Source organism: Podarcis pityusensis, assembly GCF_964106645.2.
Source record: "Podarcis pityusensis genome assembly, chromosome: 4".
NCBI classification, from domain to species: Eukaryota; Metazoa; Chordata; class Lepidosauria; order Squamata; family Lacertidae; genus Podarcis; species Podarcis pityusensis.
The window spans coordinates 34,558,404-34,579,481 of NC_138027.1; the positions used below are offsets into that span (position 1 = coordinate 34,558,404).

Below are 21,078 nucleotides of genomic sequence, written 5' to 3' on the forward strand. Positions count from 1 at the left end.
AAACTGAGGACTGCATCGTGTCAGGGGGAAAGTCGTTGGGGCCATTTATAAATGGTGAGCAGAGCCAAAGTGCATGCGAATAACTGAGTTCTCACATTCCCTCTATCACCCCTTCTCTCTTTCCCTCCTTATCTCCCTCTCACATATCACCCACCCATTCAGAGAGACGCAAAAGCACACAAGCAAGATCCATCCATTCAGGCACATAGCCCATTCATCCACTCTCTCTTCCATTCTTCTTTCTCTCACACACACAGCCTCCAGGCCTTTGCGGGGGCCAGATACACTTGCCCCGGGCCTTGGAGGGCTAAGCTGCCTGGGGGTGGGCACCAGGAGCCTGCCAGACTTACACTATCATGCAAAGAATACCCTGGGCCTTCCAGCCGACTGGGGACATCTGCTTCAGTCCTCAGACAAGCTCTGCACGAGCCTGTCCTCATCCCTTCACAGAAACACAAAATACCAAGCCAACTTGCCCATGCACAAGATCCTCACTTTCCAAATCTGAAGCCAGCCTGAGAGCTCTGCCACCATATTTCAGGTCACTAGTCCAACCACCATGTTGCCACTGGAGAAAGAGAAGAGCAGGCAGGCAATGCAGGACCTCTTCCCTTTGTCCTCTCCGTAGTCTGCCCTCTGAGAGTGGTAAGGGAGCAATCAGTCTTGAAATGTTCATAGTATTTAAGAGTCCAGTTGGCCATCTCTGCTCTGTGGTCGGCATTCTTGAGCATGGATGTTGGAGCATCTCTTTGGCACCTACTCTCAAAGGGCAGAAAAAGGAGTGTGCACAATAACTAGACACCTTCTCTTTGTAACCTTCTCATTGGAAAACTTCTAAATGCATTCATGTGGACATCAAATGCCAGTGAACTGCTTCCTTTCCATTCCATCTCCCCAGTGGCCTATCCACATAAGATTGTACCCAATGGTATCACTGTTGACAATAGGAGTCAGCAGAACAGGGGGTGAATAAATTTCCAGCTGTTCTATTTTCTCCATGCTTCCCCAAATGTGCTCTTCAGAGTCCTCCAACCATCTAGAACAGATTCCGGGGTGTGAGGGAGCTTCAGTGGGGAGGGGTATCTCAAAAAATGGCCTCTTTCCCCATTCTGCTGACAGAACCCTTACTGTCAGCTAAGCAACACTGTTGGATACACCCGAAAGTAAATTCTTGTGGAAATTGCATCAGTTGTGAAATTATAAATATTCTTAAGGGGTTCCTTGCCCCAAAGGAAACAGTTATAGTCAGTGTGTTTATAAACTGTTTCAAAAGCCACTGCAGGACAGGCTACTGTTGAGTTAATACATCAGAGTAAGTTGAGACAGGAAATGAAGCTTTTTGTGAAAATAGATGTGTTACAAGCACACCAAGTGCATCTCTGTTTTCTTCAATGAAATGTTGGAGAGTATGGTACCCACATTTGGCACCTGCCTAGCATCTGGTGTAAGAAGTGAAAGCAACACTTCTGCTAACACTTGCGCATGCTTGGAGATGCATGCCTCCCCTTCACACTTGGTGCATGTTGGACACATAATACAGCTGCCACACAGCATGTGAATCTGCTGCGATCTCAATTATTGGAATGGCAACTATACTGAAGTTAATTCTACTTCAGACATATTTGTTTTCTTCTCTTAGCTGCTCTTTGAAAAAGAGCAGCTTTTCCTGTCATGTTTAATAGAAAGCAGCATGATTTCTTGACATCTAAATGCAGTTCTGATTCCTTAGTTACAATGCCAGTTTATTGCTCCATGGAATGTCTGGACTTGGAAGCCATCCCTGGCTGCCTCCTGATTTTCAGGGGGTGGGGATGGACCACGTATTGGAATTTCAGCCTTGCAAACGGAGTCCATCCTCTCAGCACTTGAGTACACATGTCCCAGTACTTCAAAAAATAATGACACTATAAAAATTCCTTTAAAAATTAGTTGAAGTTGTTTCTCACACAAGAAAAATAGCTGGTTTCAAACAACTCCATGTTTGAAGTGCTCTTGTTCTCTCCAGGACAGGCCTCAACTTAGACAAATCTTTTGTGGTCAAGATTTAAAAGCACATCCAAAGACACGCCAGGTTTATATAAAACAATGCAGTGTCGAAACACACACTGCAGAAAATTCTGTTCAAAATTAAAGAGACTAGTGCCATATAGAATCAGAAGAAATCTAAAATAAAGGAGTTTTGGATCTCAAAACTTGATATGTCCAAACTTGAACTTCGAGACAGATGTTGCATGCAACTGTAATTACTCTTCCAGAAAAAAACACACAAACCCAAATTTTGTTCATGGGGAATTCCACAAATGTGGTCAAACCCCAGCCTTGCTATTTAAACTTTTTACATGGACAGCATAGTCAAGAAGGTATCTCAGTAGTTGTGGTGATTTGAAAAAAAAGAAAGAAAGAAAATGGTCTCTGGATATTTAAATACCAAAAACATTATAGGTAATAAAGCACACAGCACTTATATCTATGGCCCTTTGAATGTTGTTCGACCACAACTGCTACCGTCCCCTAACACTGGCCATGCTGGCTAGGACTGATGGGAGTCCAATAACCACTGAAGGACCACAGGTTTACTATCCCTGGTTTAGAACCTAAACTAGTCAAACTCTTAGAATGTCATTTTAATTAAAAAAAGGGCTATTGTAGTTACGCAGTCATTTTATAAGAGCATTTATATTCTGTTTAAGAGTATTTTATGTTATCTTTCCAGTGAGTGCATTGCTTACATATGCATTCCCAAATCTACCTGCAAAATTTATTTGCAATGATGGCCAATGACAGCCACACAGCTAGTTCTAGCCCTTATACACAACATATTGGCAGGAAGCCAAATAGTTCCTTAGACCCCCCCTAGCCCAGGAGTGTTTTTAAAATGCTTTTCTTTGAATAGCAGGCCTCCGTACCACATCACAAAATGCTTTTGAAAATCGCCTGCATTTTTGTCATGTGGGATGAGTGGCTGCTATTCCAGAAGCACAACTGCAAAACTCCCTTGAGTGTGAGGAAACAGTTGCACACAGTTCTTTGATTAACAAATTGAATCATTCGTTATCTTATCATTTGGAACCCTGGTTATCAGAAAAGTACTTTAGGGTTTGAATGTCAACCCTTAATAGGTATGAAATTGCTAGGCTACAAGCCAATGTCAACAAGTTCATTTCTAGCTATTCTAATTAACACATACATTTTCATGTGGCAGCATGAAGCCTGGCATAAAGTCTGAGAAGGCATATATGCGGTATATATATATATGAATGAATGACACATGCCAAAGGTGCATTGGGTCGTGAGTCTGCTTTGAGGTTTACATATGGGACCTTCAGTCTGTTTAAGCCTCTAGTGCCACTTTTTGATATTTATATGAAGCATATTCTTATGATGCTTTCATAAAACTGAACACCAGGCAGAGTGGGAAAGGGAGTAGACTAAAGCTTTAAAATTGTATAAGTGACTTACCCACACGCCCAGTCGCTGCAGGGACTGATAAGAAACCAAAATTTTAAAAACAAATGGTTGAAATGCTACTTCATATGTCTAATGATATACACTATTTGTAAAATGCAGGGTAATGCTGATACTCACCCACCCATTGCGTCTTTAGCATAGGACAGCTTCTAGAAAAATAGAAAATTAAATTCCGGGTAAGTACTTGCATTTTGAAAATTTAAAAGTTATATTTTTGCACCCTCTGTGATACCACTCCCATTCTTTTTCTAGCACAGGTGAGCCTACAGAGAGAAAGCCCCTTGCAAAGATCCTTGGCTACATCTATTCAGGTGACCAGGAAAACTTCAGATGGTTTACTCAAATCAAATGACCACATTGCTAGGTTTTTTTTGTTTCTATTAAATGGCGCTTTACCACATTGCCTACTGTATATTATATTCAGAAAATTCAAGGGGGGAGGGGAAAGGTTAAATAGAAATCCACTTTCTTTATGTCGCTTCGGAAAACTTATGTGGTCTTGTTAATGTGACCAAACTCCATTCAAGCTTTCTGAGAACCACCAGCAAAACTCAACGCAAGCAACTGGAGGAATCTGATTTGTTTAACTGTTGGACAGCTATGCAGAAAGCCATCCACAATTAGTGTGGCATTCATCACTACAGTTCTCTAGAACCATTATATTACAGGCAAATTCAGAAGAATAGAATGACAGATTTTGGTTGCTCTGTGTGCATGTGTGTGTGCAAGCAATATCATTTTGTGTTTTTAATGTATTATATATTTGGTGTTAGCCGCCCTGAGCCCTGTCTCGGCTGGGGAGGGCGGGATATAAATTTATTATTATTATTATTATTATTATTATTATTATTATTAGGGCAGCATAAAAGCAAGCTATCAAGGGAGTGACAAGTGTACAATATAAAATTGTACTTTTATCATAGGCATGTGTACAGGCTAATTTCCCCCCCAAAAAATTGGTATTTTGTGCCTCATTTTTTAAGTTTGTATTTTTAAAGTAACATAATTGGAAATTTGTTTAGTTAAGTTTTAGTTTCTTTGTTTGATGAACAAAAATTAATGTCCTTTTTAATTATGTGTTCAATGTTCACTTTTAAAATAAATGAATAAAATAAAAGATTAAGATAAAATCAAAGAGGGAAAGGAATTGCTGAACTAACTAATTGAACTGGAATACAAAAAAGGGAGGTGTGAGGAGGTCAGATATGATAAGATATGGAAAGATTGATTTGTTTTTAACTGTTTTTACTTTGTATTTTCATTTTTGTTTTTTTCCCCCCTTTCTTTTACTTTTTTTCTCTTATTTTTGTAATATGCTGAAACTTTAATAAATATCTTATAAAAAATAAAAATAAAATAAATGAATAAAATTTGCTGAGTGCACGCCCGCATGAAATTTTGCGCAAATGCCTATGACTTTGCTAATAAAATCCAATAAAAGGTTAAAATCAGGAATATCCCTTGAATGAAAGACACTTCGAAAGTGTTTGTCTGACTTCATAACACCTTAGTCCTATGACTCTGTATGACCAGAGAATATTATTACAATAAATTGCTGCGTTCTGGACACCTTTCTGAAACCACCAATAAAGCAAAGCATCAGTAGTCTATATGCTCTCTGAATAACAACCAGAAATGATCCTTTTTCCCGCTCCATGGCGATACAATTCCTCTAAGTAGTAAACTTGAATAAGGAAAATAACTATTTCCCCAAAACGCATCTCTCTCTAAATTGCTTAGGCAGGTGACCTGGTCAAGACCAGCAGGCTTAAAATAACACTTACCAGAAGTGTTTTGGTTTGATGGCACATGTAAGCGTGCTGTCACCCTGGATATTGTGGGATTAGGCACTCACTCCTGCTGTCTGGGCTTAGGACTCTGGGCAGGTGGCTTTGAAAGAATGCACGAAACACACTGCACGGGATCAGAAATACTGGTGCTCCTCCCTTGGCTTTATTTTATTCTATTTATTAAATTTATGTCCTACCCACAGGAGCCCAAGGTGGCAAACATCAAAATGTTAAAACAATACAATTTAAAATAAGAACAACGGCAGACAACTGCTGTGTCTGGAGACAGGCAGTCAGGTTGCGTACTCACAGCAGCGACCAGAGGAGGAATAACCATTGGGAAGAGCACAGAGAGAAGAAACACTGTGGTGCCTCCATAGCAGCACAACTGGATGCCTTCATCTGCCCCAGCTGCAACAAAACATGTCTCTCCCGCATCAGTCTCTACAGCCACAGCAGGTGCTGCAACCTTCCAACTGTTTGCCTTCACCTCCTAAGTCTCACTCCTCCGTTGTCTCCCAAGATGGACAGATGCCAAGAGCATACCAGTTAGAAATGAATGGTATTATGTCTGCCTTCCAAAAGTTTTCTTCAAGTCGAGCAATTTTCATTGCTCCCTCAGTGCATGAGTTTCAGGCAAACTCAGGATTTCGTATCTAAGGGCATTTTCCCAGCACAGTAACAAGATGCTTTGTGCTCCCTTCCTTGGCCCAAGATGCACATAGAGCTTCCTTGCCTGCAAGGAATTCCCAGTTCAGTGGTGGGAGAAGCTGCGTGCAAAGGCTTATATGTGTGTGCAGGACCTGCTCTGCCTTTAGGCTGAGTGAGGCAGCTGCCTTAGGCAGTGAGAGAGCATGGAATATTAGTGAGGTGTTAGAGAAGAAAGCTTGAGGCCTTGCCCCTATACCCTCTAAGCTAGCCTGTTGCCCTCAAGCGCAGTCAAGGATGGTGTCCTGTTGCCGTTGTTAGAGTAAAACTCAATTGCTAGTCTGATTAGTTTCTGGGTGTGTAATGGGGTAGGGGTGACTAATTCTCTCTTGTCTAAGGCAATCCTATGTCTCTGTGTATGAGTAGTTTCCTTTCCCACTGAAAAGAAGCCGGCCGGCTGAGTTCTTAGTGTGCTTCTCAGTGGCTCTGAATTGGCAACGAGAATACTAAAGTAACCTTGCAACTATTTCATTGGACCTGCCAGTGCCTTGTGTCTAATTCCATAAAATATACAGGGTCACAGTCTAAACAGGCCTGTTAAAATCATAATCAATCCCTCTTCACAGGGAACTGCTATCATTCCTGTATTGCAGAGGGTTGGACTAGACAATCCAAGGGGTGCCATCCAACTCTCCAACACATATAAAAACCATTCTGAAAATGCTTTTAAAAAAAAAGATTTAAAAAAATACATTGGATTTTCCATATGGTTCACCATCACTATCTAGTGTCACATTGTGTATTGCATTTAAAACACACTTAAAATGTTTTATTTGCAGCTGTATAGCTGAGTCCTATGACTCCCCTAAAAGAAAGGGAAGGCTGTCTATGCTTTTTAATATTAAAAAAACCAAGTAACATAAAGTGCTTCACTAATAAACAAGTAACAGATAATGCTACATGATTATTACGCATGCAGTAAGTACATAAACTAATATGTTTCAACCATAAGCTGTAACAAAACTGGACAGGGTTTACTAGTAAAAGTGAAAAAGACATATCTAGAAAACCTGTGTCTGCATAATATAGTACTAAGTGCCTGGCTGAAAACTAGAGTTGCAAGTTGAGGCAAATTAAGCTGCTTGGGTTGATGAATCCCAAGTAAATATAACTGTGAATAAACATCAAGACATCTGCACATGTTGTTAGTTAAAAAGAGGGAAAGGATAAAGTGGTGCTTGTTCATATCTAACTTGAGCCTTGGCATACTTGTCTGAAAGTCTTTGCCAAAGACTTCCAAAAGAAGCCACTTGCAATACTAATGTGATAACAAGCTCAAAGTTATAGGGAAATGTCTGGAAAATCTTGGGCCTCTGCTCCAAAGTCTGGAATTAAAGATAATCTTGAAGTGCACACAAATGTGCCTTAAAAACAGGAATCCTTGTTTTTCTCTCTTCCACAGAGCAAGCACCACTTCTCCCCTCTATTTTACAATTTTTATTTGACAGAGGTAGTAGCCACTATGCTTCAGGCTACTTCTGCTTTTTAAAGAATTGCTTGTATGTTTGTTCATTTGTTCATCTGGAGCCTTCTTTATTTACTTTTAGCACACACGCACACAAAATTGAAAAACTGTTCCCAGGGTGATGGGAAGATGGGTTTGTGACATCATGAGCCTCCAACCAATCAGCACTGTGCTCTGCCAGTTTCTGACCCAATTACACATAGTTTTCCCTGAGTTTGATCCTGGGGCAGAAGATTCTGGGTCCAGGGACTGGAGTACTTTAGAGACATTTCCTGACAATAAACATTAGGGAGAGAGTTTAGAGATGATCCCTTTTGAATGGTGTGAAGGTGGATTTGAAGAAACTCCAGCAGAAAACTGGCTGTTGTTTTCTGCTAATTAATAAAACCACCATGTTAATTCTTGTCTCAGGATATTGAACCCAAACTTATTGTACTGTGTATGAATAAAATGCAGTGAGTGTGCATCACTAGGCAGAGAGTGGACAAGCCAGGAAACCAAACACAATATAGTTCAAGAACACACATTCTTTAAGGAGGCACAATAAAACCCAAGATACCATATGGAATGGAGAAGAAAAGCTATTTTGTTTGATTATTTCAAGTTCTGGTGGAACTGTACGTAACTAAGGATAGAACTATACATTACCAAAAAATGAAAAACCGCCACTGCCAACTCTACATTGCATTCTCCGCATCTCTGTTTGAAATGTCTAATTCAATGTACCGTATACCCTGACATCACTACAATGTTTGTTTCTCTTCCCCCAGTTTTCTCCATAGGCTTCTGTAGGGACACACTCAGCATACCAGAACATAAGGGAAATTGAACTCAATATTAGGTAGGCAAAGGAGGGAACAAGAAACAGGGCTGCCATTTCCTACAGCAGTCATGTGGGTAATACCCGTACCGGGACTACATATTAATAATCAAGGGTTAAATGCCAAACACTAACATTAATTTAGTTTGATCTTTACTTAAAACTGCCACACCAAAGAGGTGTGGAATTAGAAGGGACCCTGAGGGCCGTCTAGTTCAACCTTCTGCAATGCAGGAATCTCAGCTAAATCATCCATGATGGCCATCCAGCCTCTGCTTCAAAACCTCCAGTGAAGGAGAGTCCACCACCTTCCAAGCTTGCTGCATCTTCCTGGCGACAGACCTTTAGATGTTTGAAGATGACTATCATACCCCCTCCCAGTCTCCTCTTTTCCAGGTGAAACATACCCAACTCTCTCAACTGTTCCCTAGAAAGCTTGGTTTCCAGAACCTTGCAGAACCATATTGGTTGTTCTCCTCTGCACACGTTGCAGCTTGTTAATATCCTTCTTAAAGATGTTGAACAACAAGGGGTCCAGGACAGAACCCTGCAGCACCCCACTTGTCACTTTTTCCCAGGATGATGAGGAACCATTAGTGAGAACACTTTGGGTTTGGGCCAGTCAACTAGCTACAAATCCACTTAACAGGTAACTCGTCCATTCCACATTTTACCAGTTCATCTGCAAGAATATCATGGGGGACTTTGTCAAAAGCCTTAATGAAATCAAGATGTACTACATCCACAGTATTCCCCTGATCCCCTGATCCTCCAAGGCTTGTAACTCTATTAAAAATAATAAAGAAATGAGATTCATTTTGCATTACTTGTTTTTGAGAAATCCATGCTGGGTCTTAGTAACCACAGCATCCTTTTCGAAGAGCTCACATACCAACCATTTAATTATCTGTTCTAGGTCTTTTCCTGGTATTGACATCAAGCTGACCGCTCAGGAGTTACCTGGGTTTTCTTTTTTCTCCTCTTTGAAGTTGGGCACAACATTTGCCTGACTCCAGTTTGCAGGGACCTCACCTGTTCTCCAAGAATTCTCAAAGATTATAGAGGCTTTGAGATTACATCCACAAGCTCCTTTAGTATCCTTGGGTGCAGCTCATCAGGCCCTGGAGATTTGAATTCATTTAAAGTAGCTAAGTGTTCCTTTACTACCCTCTTTTCCCATGTTGGACTGCAGCTCCCTCCTTGTATCATTTATTCTGTTACCACCAGGTTGGGCACTCTTTTCCTACTGGGTGAAGACAGAGGCAAAGTAGGTGTTGAGCAATTCCACCTTCTCTCTGTCACCCAATAGCATTTCTCTGTCTTCTCTATACAGAGGACCTACCTCCTGCTTGTTCTTCCTCTTACTTTGAAAATAACCAAATAAACCTTTTAAAATTATTTTTAACCTCTCTTGCATGTCTGAGCTCATTCTCAGCTTTGGTCCACCTGACCTTCTCCCTATAACTGTTGGCAAGTTGTGCATTGTCTTCCTTTGTGATTTCCCCTTTCTTCCATTTCTTTTACATGCCCTTCTTAAATCTCAGCTCATCTGTAAGCTTTTTAGGCAGTCACACTGGCTTCTTTAGATGCCTCCCACTTTTCTTTATTGTTGGAATTTTCTGCCTTCGTAGCTACAATATTACACATTTAAGAAATGCCCATCTATCTTGGACTCCTTCCTCTTTGAGTACAGTGGTACCTCGGTTTAAGAACAGCCCTGTTTACGAACGATTCGGTTTACGAACTCCGCAAAATCGGAAGTAGTGTCCCAGTTTGCAAACTTTACCTCGGTCTAAGAACAGAAGCTGCTGTCACCAATGGAATCTATGTCGGTTCACAGGATAAATATGAACAGCGATTGGCTAACATATAAGGATTTAGTAGAGGAAACAAGTAGTGATCCGAAAATAAAGGGCCTAAGCGAATTGAAACAGAAGGGAATAACCTGGCTGCAGTACTATCAATTAAAAGCCGCCCTTGAAAAGGATAAAAGAACCAAAGGATTTGACAAAAAAATATCCTATCTGGAGAAGGATATTTTATATAATAATCAAAAGATACTTTCTAAAATGTACTAACTACTTTTGAATTGGCAAAGAAAGGAGGAAGATATCAAAGAAATTACAGTAAAATGGGAGAGGGACCTGGGACATACGATCAAACCCAATATTTGGAATGAATTATGGACTAAAAATATAAAATTCACGGCTTGTTTCCTTATAAGGGAAAATCTTATGAAAATGTACTATAGGTGGTACCTGACCCCTGTAAAACTTGCAAAAATAAATAAATCAAACAATAACAAGTGCTGGTGATGTAAGGAACAGATAGGAACATACTACCATATGTGGTGGTCCTGTCTAGAGATACAAAGATTTTGGAACATGATTTATGAAGAGATAAAGAGATTGATAAAAACTACATTTAGCAAGAAACTGGAAGAATTTTTACTAGGAATGGTTTCAGTTAATATTCCCAAAAACAAAACTAGGCTATTTATGTACGCAACGTCAGCAGCAAGGGTTATAGTGGCAAAACACTGGAAAGATAAAAATACACCCACTAAAGAGGAATGGGTAGTCAAATTGTGCGAGTACTTGGAGCTCGCAAAGCTGACAGATGCAATAAGAGATAAACCTAAAAAATTGGTGAAAGAAGAATGGGAATGTTTAAATAATAATTTAGGGGACAAGGGCTCAGCAAGAAAGATCTGGCTATGTTTAGAATGATGCCGCATAGAAAAATGTTCCCTGATACCAAGATGAGGGATTCCTTTGGAATGCAGATAGAGATAATTGATAAGAATAATGATCTGTTGTGAGCTTGACGGAAGTGTACAATAGATGAGCCTTCCTGCTTTGGCTCATCTTCCTTTTTCTTTTTCTTTTTTTTCTATTTTTCTTTTCTTTTATCTTTTCCATAGATGCTTATGTTCTGTGTTATGTATTTTGATATTTTTTGTAGTTTTTAAAGTTTTTTTCCCATTACTATTAAGGAATTTTCCTTTGTAATTTTGGTTGTCTATATTTATATGTACCTGTTTAAAGCAAAATAAAAGTTAAAAAAAGAAAAGGAAAAAAAAGAACAGAAGCTGAATAGTGGAAGCGCACCGGTGGCAGGAGACCTCATTAGGGAAAGCACACCTTGGTTTAAGAATGGTTTCAGTTTAAGAACAGACTTCCAGAATGGATTAAGTTCGTAAGCCGAGGTACCACTGTATTTCTGACCATCACTCAGTAGTTCCTTAAGCTTTTTGAAATCAGCCTTATTAAAGTCCAGAGGGGACGCGGGTGGCGCTGTGGGTAAAACCTCAGCGCCTAGGACTTGCCGATCGCATGGCCAGCGGTTCGAATCCCCGTGGCGGGGTGAGCTCCCGTCGTTCGGTCCCAGCTCCTGCCCATCTAGCAGTTTGAAAGCACCCTTAAGTGCAAATAGATAAATAGGTACCGCTTTATAGCGGGAAGGTAAACGGTGTTTCCGTGTGCTGCGTTGGTGCTGGCTCGCCAGAGCAGCTTCGTCACGCTGGCCACGTGACCCGGAAGTGTCTGAGGACAGCGCTGGCTCCCGGCCTCTAGAGTGAGATGAGCGCACAACCCTAGAGTCTGTCAAGACTGGCCCGTACGGGCAGGGGTACCTTTACCTTTAAAGTCCAGAGTGCATGTCTGACTACACTCAACTTTCCCTTGCCTCTGTATCATGAAGCCCAAGAGGACATGATCACTTCCTCCCAAATTTCCCAGTACTTCCACTTCATCGATCAGTTCCTCCCTGTTGGTGAGAACCAGCTCCAAGATAGATAATCCCCTTGAAATTGTCAACCAGGCAGTAGGGAGTCACCTACCACCACATTTCTCTTCCTCCTAGGAAAGTAGCAGGAATCATTGTATGTACAATATGTACATTGTACCTTCCACAGCCACCTGGGTGTATTCTGAGGTCTACAACCACTGTCCTTGCTCCATTGGCCCAGAATCAGTGTCTGGGGTGAGGGCATGGAATCGATTCTGCAGCTCCAGTAACATGGCTCCCAACAGTCCTGCTTCGGTGTGCCACATTCCTCCGAGGATTTATCTCCTGCAGTGGGTTATCTCCCTCCTCTCTAGGGGCACCCCACATGCATCGCAGTTTCAGGACAGTCCACTCTGCTCTATCACTAATTTCCTCGTCTTGCCCAGCAGCTCAAAGTGTGGGTAGATGGACCTCAAGTTGCTGTACTTTCTCTTCCAAGAAGGCTTGCACTTACTGCAGGTGTGGATTTGCGTACTCTCACGCAGGAAGGCAAATATGGTACAGATGTTGCAAGTCACTGCAGCTGCTCCCTTGCCATCAATGTCTCTTGGTCCTAGGTACAACATGAGACAGCACTCTGGGCCTCCCCTTGAAAACACCCCTATTTACAGGCCCTGGTCACAAGCTCCCGGAGGCTGCAATCAGCTAAATAGAACTGCTGGCTGCTAACTCCTCCTGCAGTATGTTCTTTGACAATAAATCCTCTAAGGATTAGGGAATCCCCTTTCTGATCCCGTATTACTTTAATCTTGGGCATCTGAACATTGAAGATACGTGATTAAATATTTCTATGAGCTACAAATATCAAAGGAGCTGTAATATACATACCGATCATGCTATTAAAAATATTAACTGTTTTCAAAATGCAAAAGAAAAATAATTCTTCAGTACTTAGTGATGTGTTATCATAATAATGAATATTTCTATTTAGTATAATGCCCACATGCTCATATCTTAGTTTGGTGCTGTGATCTTTGGCTAGGTAGCCCTCCACCCCTCCCTACCCAGTTTCATTCCTGGGCTCTGTGCTAGCACAAAATGATTGGGTGGTGGATAGAAGCAAGTTTTGCATTGGCTGATGAGAAAGTGGGCTGGTTAGTATAGCCCTTTGGAAGAACTTCAAATCACTGCCAAATATTACTAATTCTTTGGTTAGGCTTTTGGACACATGCAAAAATTGATAAAAAAAAAAAATATCCCCCTTTGCAGGCCATGCTATCACTTTGCAAATCCGGATAATGTCATAACATTATTTTTCTTACAAATGTAGCTGACTGGAAGGTAAGCTTTACCTTTTCTTTACTTCCTTGCCACACAAGGCACTTAGAATTATTGTTTTTTGAGCACTAAGAAGAAAGTGGAAAAACTTAGTGGAATAACAAAAGCATGGAATCAGAGTTGGAAGCAACCACAAAACCTGTTAAGTTTGAACCTTTGTCTAAATGCCAGGACCAACAATCCCTAAACCAATTTGTCTCTATTCCCCATAGATCAACCCAAGCATGCTATGCCAGAAAACAATAATAGCTTATTGTCTGAAGGTGCCTGAAAGGCAAATTAGGTACAGAAGATTCAAACCAGCTTGGATTATTTATCCCCACCCAGGTTCACACATAGTGCTAAGCCAGTACGTTTCCGAGCACAATTCAAAGTGTTGGTGTTGACCTTTAAAGCCCTAAACGGCCTTGGCCCAATATACCTGAAGGAGCGTCTCCACCCCCATCATTCTGCCTGGACACTGAGGTCCAGCACCAAGGGCCTTCTGGTGGTTCCCTCACTGTGAGAAGCAAATCTACAGGCAACCAGGCAGAGGGCCTTTTTGGTAGCGGCGCCCGCCCTGTGGAACACCCTCCCATCTGATGTCAAAGAGATAAACAACTACCTGACATTTAGAAGACATCTGAAGGCAGCCTTGTTCAGGGAAGTTTTTAAAGTTTTTAATCTTTGTTAGAAGCTGCCCAGAGTGGCAAACAAATCAGTGGACTGACTGTGAACATCACTCAGGTGGTCCCCTGCATGGCTGAAGATGGTTGAAGATGGGAGCACATCCATTGCGTTAAATACTCATATTGATTTTAATTGCACTTTATTGCTTTTACTTCTTATGCTGTATGACAATCAGGGGCATAGTGTGGGTTGTCAGCACCCGGGGCAAGGCAAGTAATTTGCACCCCCTAACCCGTGGATTTGCGCCACCTAACCCCCAGATGTTGCGCCCGGTGCGGCCGGCCCCCCCTGCACCCCCCACGCTACGCCACTGATGACAATGTGAATTCTATGGAATTCAAATTGTAATGCAATAAAATACAATATACAAGCAACATTGAATTCTACCCAGTATCTCCAAAATCTTCATTAGATGGCTTGGGCTCCTTCACCCCCATAATTGGGGATCTTCTCCTTTGCTTTGGTTATGTATCTTTTGACAACAATAATTTTTAATACATAAATCAATATTGAAACAGCACAAAAATAACAAAAATCAATATAAAAACATTGGGGAATGGAAAGAGACCAGTTTGCGGATTGTTAGTCCTGGCATTTGTGAAGCCAGTTTTTTTTGAGGGGGGGGATTTGTGTATAGGGAGGTATACTACTACTACTACTACTACTAATAATAATAATAATAAGCAATAAGCTAAAGAGGAAAGACATCTTTGTAAAACTTCAGAAAGCTAAGCAAGCGTTACTGGAATTTAATTGTGTGAACTACTTCCATTTCAAGGCGTTAAATAAAAGTCGAACCAGCAAAATAACATTTTGGTCTTTCTTACTAGTCAAAGGCTTCCGGCTGAGAGATTTTTAATCTGTTCCCTTACCTACCTTCATTATGAGGCTTTGATGCTCCTCAGACTGGCTGAAGTTGGTGCCCATCTCAAATATACTCATAGTTTCTTCTTCACAGAGATGCAGCCAATTTTGGTACTCTTCGTGTCCTGGGAGCCTATCCCAGAATGTTTTGAAGACTTCCCATACTGCTTCCTGGCACACTGCAAAAGAAAAAATTAAAAGTATTATTATTGTGCACTACCATCACAGGTTGTCATGCAGACAATGAAACAGACTTGAACTTGGTTGCTCTGGGAGGCAAGAATAGCCCCAATGAGCAGAAACTGCGAGGAAACAGTTCACCCAAACGTTAGGAGAAAGTTCCTAATGGTAAAAACTGTTCAGCAATGAAACAGACAGCCTTGAGAGGTAGTGATCACTCGTTCACTGGAGGTATTTAAGCAGATGCTGGGCAACCATCTCTCAGGGATAACGTAAGTCCCATAATGCATTGCAGATCCTGCACTGAGCAGGGAGGGCTGGACAAGAAGACGTCTAAGATTTCTCCCAACTTCCAATTCTATGATTGATCTGCTTGATCAGACCACTCATCTAGTCTCACATCCTGTTTTCAGCTGGGGGGGGGGGATGTCCAGGGGTAAAATCCATTGTCTTTTACTGCAAGAAGTGGGAAAGCAGATACTGCTGTGCAATATATGTTTGTTGTGCAAGCAGAAGTAGCATAACAGTACAAAACAGTGCATGATCGGTTAAAACAGCACAACACTTCAGCTGGCCCAAGCTGCCTGTTGGATCCAGCTATAGCCCTATGGGATGTGGGTGGCACTGTAGTATAAACCACTGAGCCTCTTGGGCTTGCCGATCAGGAGGTCAGTGATTTGAATCCGCATGACAGCGTGAGCTCCCATTGCTCTGTCCCAGCTCCTGCCAACCTAGCAGTTCGAAAGCACGCCAATGCAAGTAGATAAATAGGTACCACTGTGGTGGGAAGGTAAACAGCATTTCTGTGCGCTCTGGTTTCTATCACAGTGTTCCGTTACACCAGAAGTGGTTTAGTCATGCTGGCCACATGACCTGGAAAGCTGTCTGTGGACAAACGCAAGCTCCCTCAGCCTGAAAGCGAGATGAGCGCTGCAACCCCATGGTCGCCTTTGACTGGACTTAACCGTCCAGGGGTCCTTTACCTTTTTTATTTTATTGCCCTGTGCTAGAACAGGGCTCTTCCTAGCAGTGTAGCTGCTGCGCTGGTGGGTTGCCACAGTTGAATTCCACTCCAGGTCTTACACCTCTTCATTCATTGAATTGTTAACTTTTATTATAAAAAATTCATTTTGGAGCAGCAGTATACTGCCTCTGAGCATAGAGACCATGCTTCAAATCCAGTGGTGGGTTGGATCACTTTTGTGAGGGGGTAAACCTGGTTTTTAGTGGTTCCACCTTCCTGATACAGCCTCACTACTACTTCCTGCCATTCTAATCTAGAAGGTCGCTCAGCCCCTGGAAACGGAGGGCTGCAAAGTTGTTTTCTCACGTTAACAACTGCTAGCATCAGGACCTATATTCAGTGTGCGGGATTTGGATTGGGGAGCACAGATCGTCTAATTCAGAGCTTGGGCCAGTCCACCACATTTCTGCCTAACTTACCTAGTAGAACTGTTGCAAGGATAAAAAGGGGTGGCCGCCTTTCTGGAGAGGGAGGACAGAATTACTCTAGAGATTCCAGGTACAGCCATTGAAATATTCCTCTTGCACTTCTCAGCAGAATGGATCAGTTGTCCAGTGGCTACAGGAGCGTAGTGAGAAGGGAATGAAACTGCAGCAGCACTCAGCACTGAAATGCTCTCTTAGCAGGCTCTTGTTAGCTCTGCAGTTTGTAATTGCAAAGCTCTCTCTCCCCCACCTCTACTTACCCCTCCCGCCATTCATCTGAGCACATTATAGTTGGTTGCATTATGCTCTGCAACTTAAGATTAAAAAAAGAAAGAGGAAGGTTCTTTCTTGTTGCTTAGGGGAAAGAGGGGGAGAAATTGGAAGGGTGGGGAGAATGAAGAGGATTTAGCCTACAAAAATCAAGTACAGTGGTACCTCGGGTTACAGACGCTTCAGGTTACAGATGCTTCAGTTACAGACTCTGCTAACCCAGAAATAGTACCTTGGGTTAAGAACTTTGCTTCAGGATGAGAACAGAAATCACGCGGTGGCAGTGGGAAGCCCTGTTAGCTAAAGTGGTACCTCAGGTTAAGAAGTTTCAGGTTAAGAACGGACCTCCAGAACGAATTAAGTTCTTAACCCGAGGTACCACTGTACCAACATTCCAGCATGCTAGCCACAACCTTGTTCCGTGGTTACACACAGAAGGGAGGACAAGTGGGATGGGGTTTGTTTCAGTGAAAGTCTTAAGAGGCAGAAGCAGGCCCTGGCAGAAAAGGATGACCTTGAACTAGTCTCAGGAAAGTGGTTTTCGTCAATCAGCTTAGAAAGGTGGGGGTTGGGACAACTCTATGCTGGATACTCCCTGGACTTAATTTCAAAGACAGTGCAAGCCTTTATAGTATCAACGACCATAAAACCCAAATTTTATTCAACACAAAAAATTATACCGCCTATATTTTTATGTTCATTTACATCAATTGTGCTTTTCCTTCCTATTTTCCCTAAAGATAAGGAGCTTTTGAAATTAGCTTGTACCATTTTATTTTATTTTATTTTATTTTAAATAAACATAGACATTTACATTACATTTTTACTGTCTGCATCAAGTCAGTCATGTATTAGTAATTTATTATTGTTATTTCTGTAATCTTTGGTATGTGCTAAATGTAGCTCACATAACGATGAGTCGATAAATGCCACACTCTTCTTCCTTATTAAGCAGTTATAAACAGACTGCTTTCATTAACTCGACCTCCAGACAGATAACTTGGGCCTGTTGTAGATGGGTTTGGCAACTGCAATAAATTTCCTGTAGGAGATTATAGATTGAAGTAGTGTTTGAAATAGGTGCTGTAAGGTATCTGCCTCTTTATATTGGCATTTGAGGAGGGACTGTGGCTTCCTATTTGAAAGCTATATTTTTGTCGCACTGAGACTGATACATCACAGGCAAATTTGAGTTGCAATAGCTGAAGAGTAGAACTGAAATACAACTTCAAAATCTGGCATTTCAGAAACTGGAGGTTTTTCATTTTAAACACTTATTTTAAAAAACTTGCTTTTGGGATTTAACTTCACGGGACACTGTTCAAAAATTACTCTTGTGGCTGAACTCTGTGACAATATGAAACCACAGAAACCAAACCTTAATAAAATCATTATTACCCCCCCCCCTATATATATATCCCTCAAACCAACAATATCATTAATGGCAGAGGAGAATACAAATGCAACAGTTTGCAAGTAACATGTTCAGGAACATTTTGATATTCTCTAAATTTTATTTCAGCGCTAATGCTGATGCAATGATACCATCAGGGCCAGACTTTGGGACTGAAGGCCAAGGAAGGGGAGAGCAAGCGGCATAATGAGGCACCTCCTAAAATAATGTCATCCACTACACAAATCCTAAAAAGTACAGGGGCTCTGATCTGCTCACCTTCACAGCGGAAGTAGCGCTACCTTCAAGAAATAGTCTTGCTCAACACCAGCACCTCCTTTCCAAGGTGTCTCATGTTTGGTTCTATACTGAACAGCGGCAATTTTCAATCATCGGGGGGGGGGGAGTATGTTGTGACAATAATTAAAGAAAGACAGGTAGAGAACAGGGCTTCAGTGTGTGGGAATAGTCCACCAGAAAAGTTTGGGAAACCAAGGCTTTAAACACACCCCTGTTTACTCTGCATCAAGTGCACTCTTACTTCTGTTTTGGGAAGCGATGTACGCATGACATTAGCCACAATCCACATCCATCTAATATCTATCCTCTTGCTTCTTATGAAATACTGCATTTTGATGGGCTTTCCCCCCAAACAGCTTTGATCCAAATTGAGAAAAAGAACAACAAAATGCATTTTACGGCAGTAATGTGCATGCAGCCCAAAGCTCATCTAACAAGAACAGAAATTACTACAGTATATGAGTGCTCACTGAGTGCTCACAGGAAGGACAGATCCTGAAGTTGAAGCTCCAATACTTTGGCCACCTCATGAGAAGAGAAGACTCCCTGGAAAAGACCCTGATGTTGGGAAAGATGGAGGGCACAAGGAGAAGGGGACAACAGAGGACGAGATGGTTGGACAGTGTTCTCAAAGCTACCAGCATGAGTTTGACCAAACTGCGGGAGGCAGTGGAAGACAGGAGTGCCTGGCGTGCTCTGGTCCATGGGGTCATGAAGAGTCAGACACGACTAAACAACAACAACATGTCTTATATGGCTGTTTCTTTGTATATATCTTAATTTTTTTTGTATATGGATGCTTTAAGGTGGTTTATATCTGCAATGCCTAATAAAGGTTTGGAGAAAGAACAATATAAGAACACTAAATAATATTTGGCTTCATCTGTTTACAATTCTAGCAAGTGATCCAGTTCGTCTTGCGGGGAGGGAGCAATATGGACAAACAGGGCACTGAGTGCAGGAAAAAGGGAATGATACGGAGGTGAAGAGAAGACTGTGGTAAAGGACTGGTGTCTGCTTCTACTAAGTTTTCAAATGCCAACAGACAATGGTCTGGCTACTCTGACACTTGCAGTAATTGCAAATGTTAATTAATGGCAATTTTATTTAACACAGGCCAATTTTCTTGCTAAGGACCCCTGTTGTTTTCTTTAATAGTTTCGTGCTCCTAGTCCTCTTGATTACGATGCCTCATCCCCTTTTAATTGAGGTTTCATTTAAAAAATGAATTAGGCAAGGCTACGGTATCTGAATGCAAGCTGTTCTTCCTTTTAACTGCCTCAATCAGCTCTTGCTAGCTTAGGGATTTAATATCCGTCCTTCCAGTTAGTTAGTGTGACAGCAGCCACCCCACTGAGTCCAGTCTCAAAAGCTCGGCACCATCTGTAGGTTCTTATTGCATTAGCCAAACATGAACTTAGCAAGGTATGTCCTCTCTGGTGGACAGAAAGGATAAAGCTTCAGGAAGTCAGTGCACCTTCTGCTGTGGCAGGGAAACCCACAAAAACCAGACTTATATGCTTCCACCACACGGGAAAATGAAACACGTTATCGATAGAAATTCTTATTGTGCACACTGAGCAATATTGAAATATGAAAGAGAATCTTATTACTCTAAGGATGTTTAAAGCATTAGCATGGTTGAAAGAGGTACAATTAGCCACTTCCCTGCTTACCAGCAGTCTGTGATTTTGCAAACCACTGAACCCCACCTTAAAGAGAGTTGTGTGGTATCATGAAAACCATGACCAGTTCAACACAGAAGCATATTTTGAACCTAAGCTGCTGGGTAAACTTCTGTAGCATTCTACTCGGGTGGTTGGACATACAGTGGACTTAATTCGTTCTTAACCTGAAACTGTTCTTAATCTGAAGCACCACTTTAGCTTATGGGGCCTCCCGCTGCCACCGTGCCGCTGGAGCATGATTTCTGTTCTCATCCTGAAGCAAAGTTCTTAAACGGAGGTAGTATTTCTGGGTTAGCGGAGTCTGTAACCTGAAGCGCATGTAACCTGAAGCGTATGTAACCTGAGGTACCATTGTATATAGTCAACAAGAGGTAGGTATCAATCAGCACTATCAGCTGTTGAAATAAAACATACTGGTGCCTGAGTAGGGCCTCCAGGCCACAGAATGCATTTGCGCAGCTCTGAGGGAAAAACCGGTGGGTTTCAGTGGGTCAGGGGTTCAGGCCTAGCTCATACTCTTTCTGTGCACCTAAAGCAGGGTTTGGGAGATTGCGACCCTCCAAATGTCGTTAGACTCCAGCTTCCATCACCCCTGACCGCCGGCCATAGTGGCTGGGGTTGATGTGAGTTGAAGTCCAACAATATTTGGAGAGGCCTTGGATTCCTCATATCTGATGTAAAGCTTGAAAAACAGCAGAGGAAGAAAAGGAGCTGGCTTTGCATCTTCCTCTGTCAGCAGCTGGTCCAAAAGCAACACCCACACCACCCACACATGCACAAACCCTGGCCAGGATTAGTAAACCCTAAAGCTGATTTTGCAGCAACTTGTCTCACATATTGGCTAATAATGGATAGCTAAAGCATCTATTGCAGCTGGATCCCTTTGAACAGCCTAGATTTTCAGTATTTATTTATCTCTTTAACAAAATTTATATACTGCTTGATTG

At 41.8% G+C, this 21,078-nt stretch overlaps 1 protein-coding gene across 1 annotated transcript in view; it reads right to left on the reverse strand.

Annotated features, from left to right (window-relative positions):
* The window catches only part of IMPG2 (interphotoreceptor matrix proteoglycan 2), a gene marked incomplete at its 5' end in the record, with an annotated part of 64,134 nt that overhangs the window by 37,509 nt on the left and 5,547 nt on the right, over positions 1–21,078 (reverse strand). The window contains 3 exons of the mRNA XM_081003906.1: positions 3,460–3,483; positions 3,586–3,617; positions 14,864–15,030. Of these exons, the coding sequence (XP_080860032.1) occupies positions 3,460–3,483; positions 3,586–3,617; positions 14,864–15,030 (223 nt within the window). The remainder of the gene's footprint in view (positions 1–3,459; positions 3,484–3,585; positions 3,618–14,863; positions 15,031–21,078) is intronic.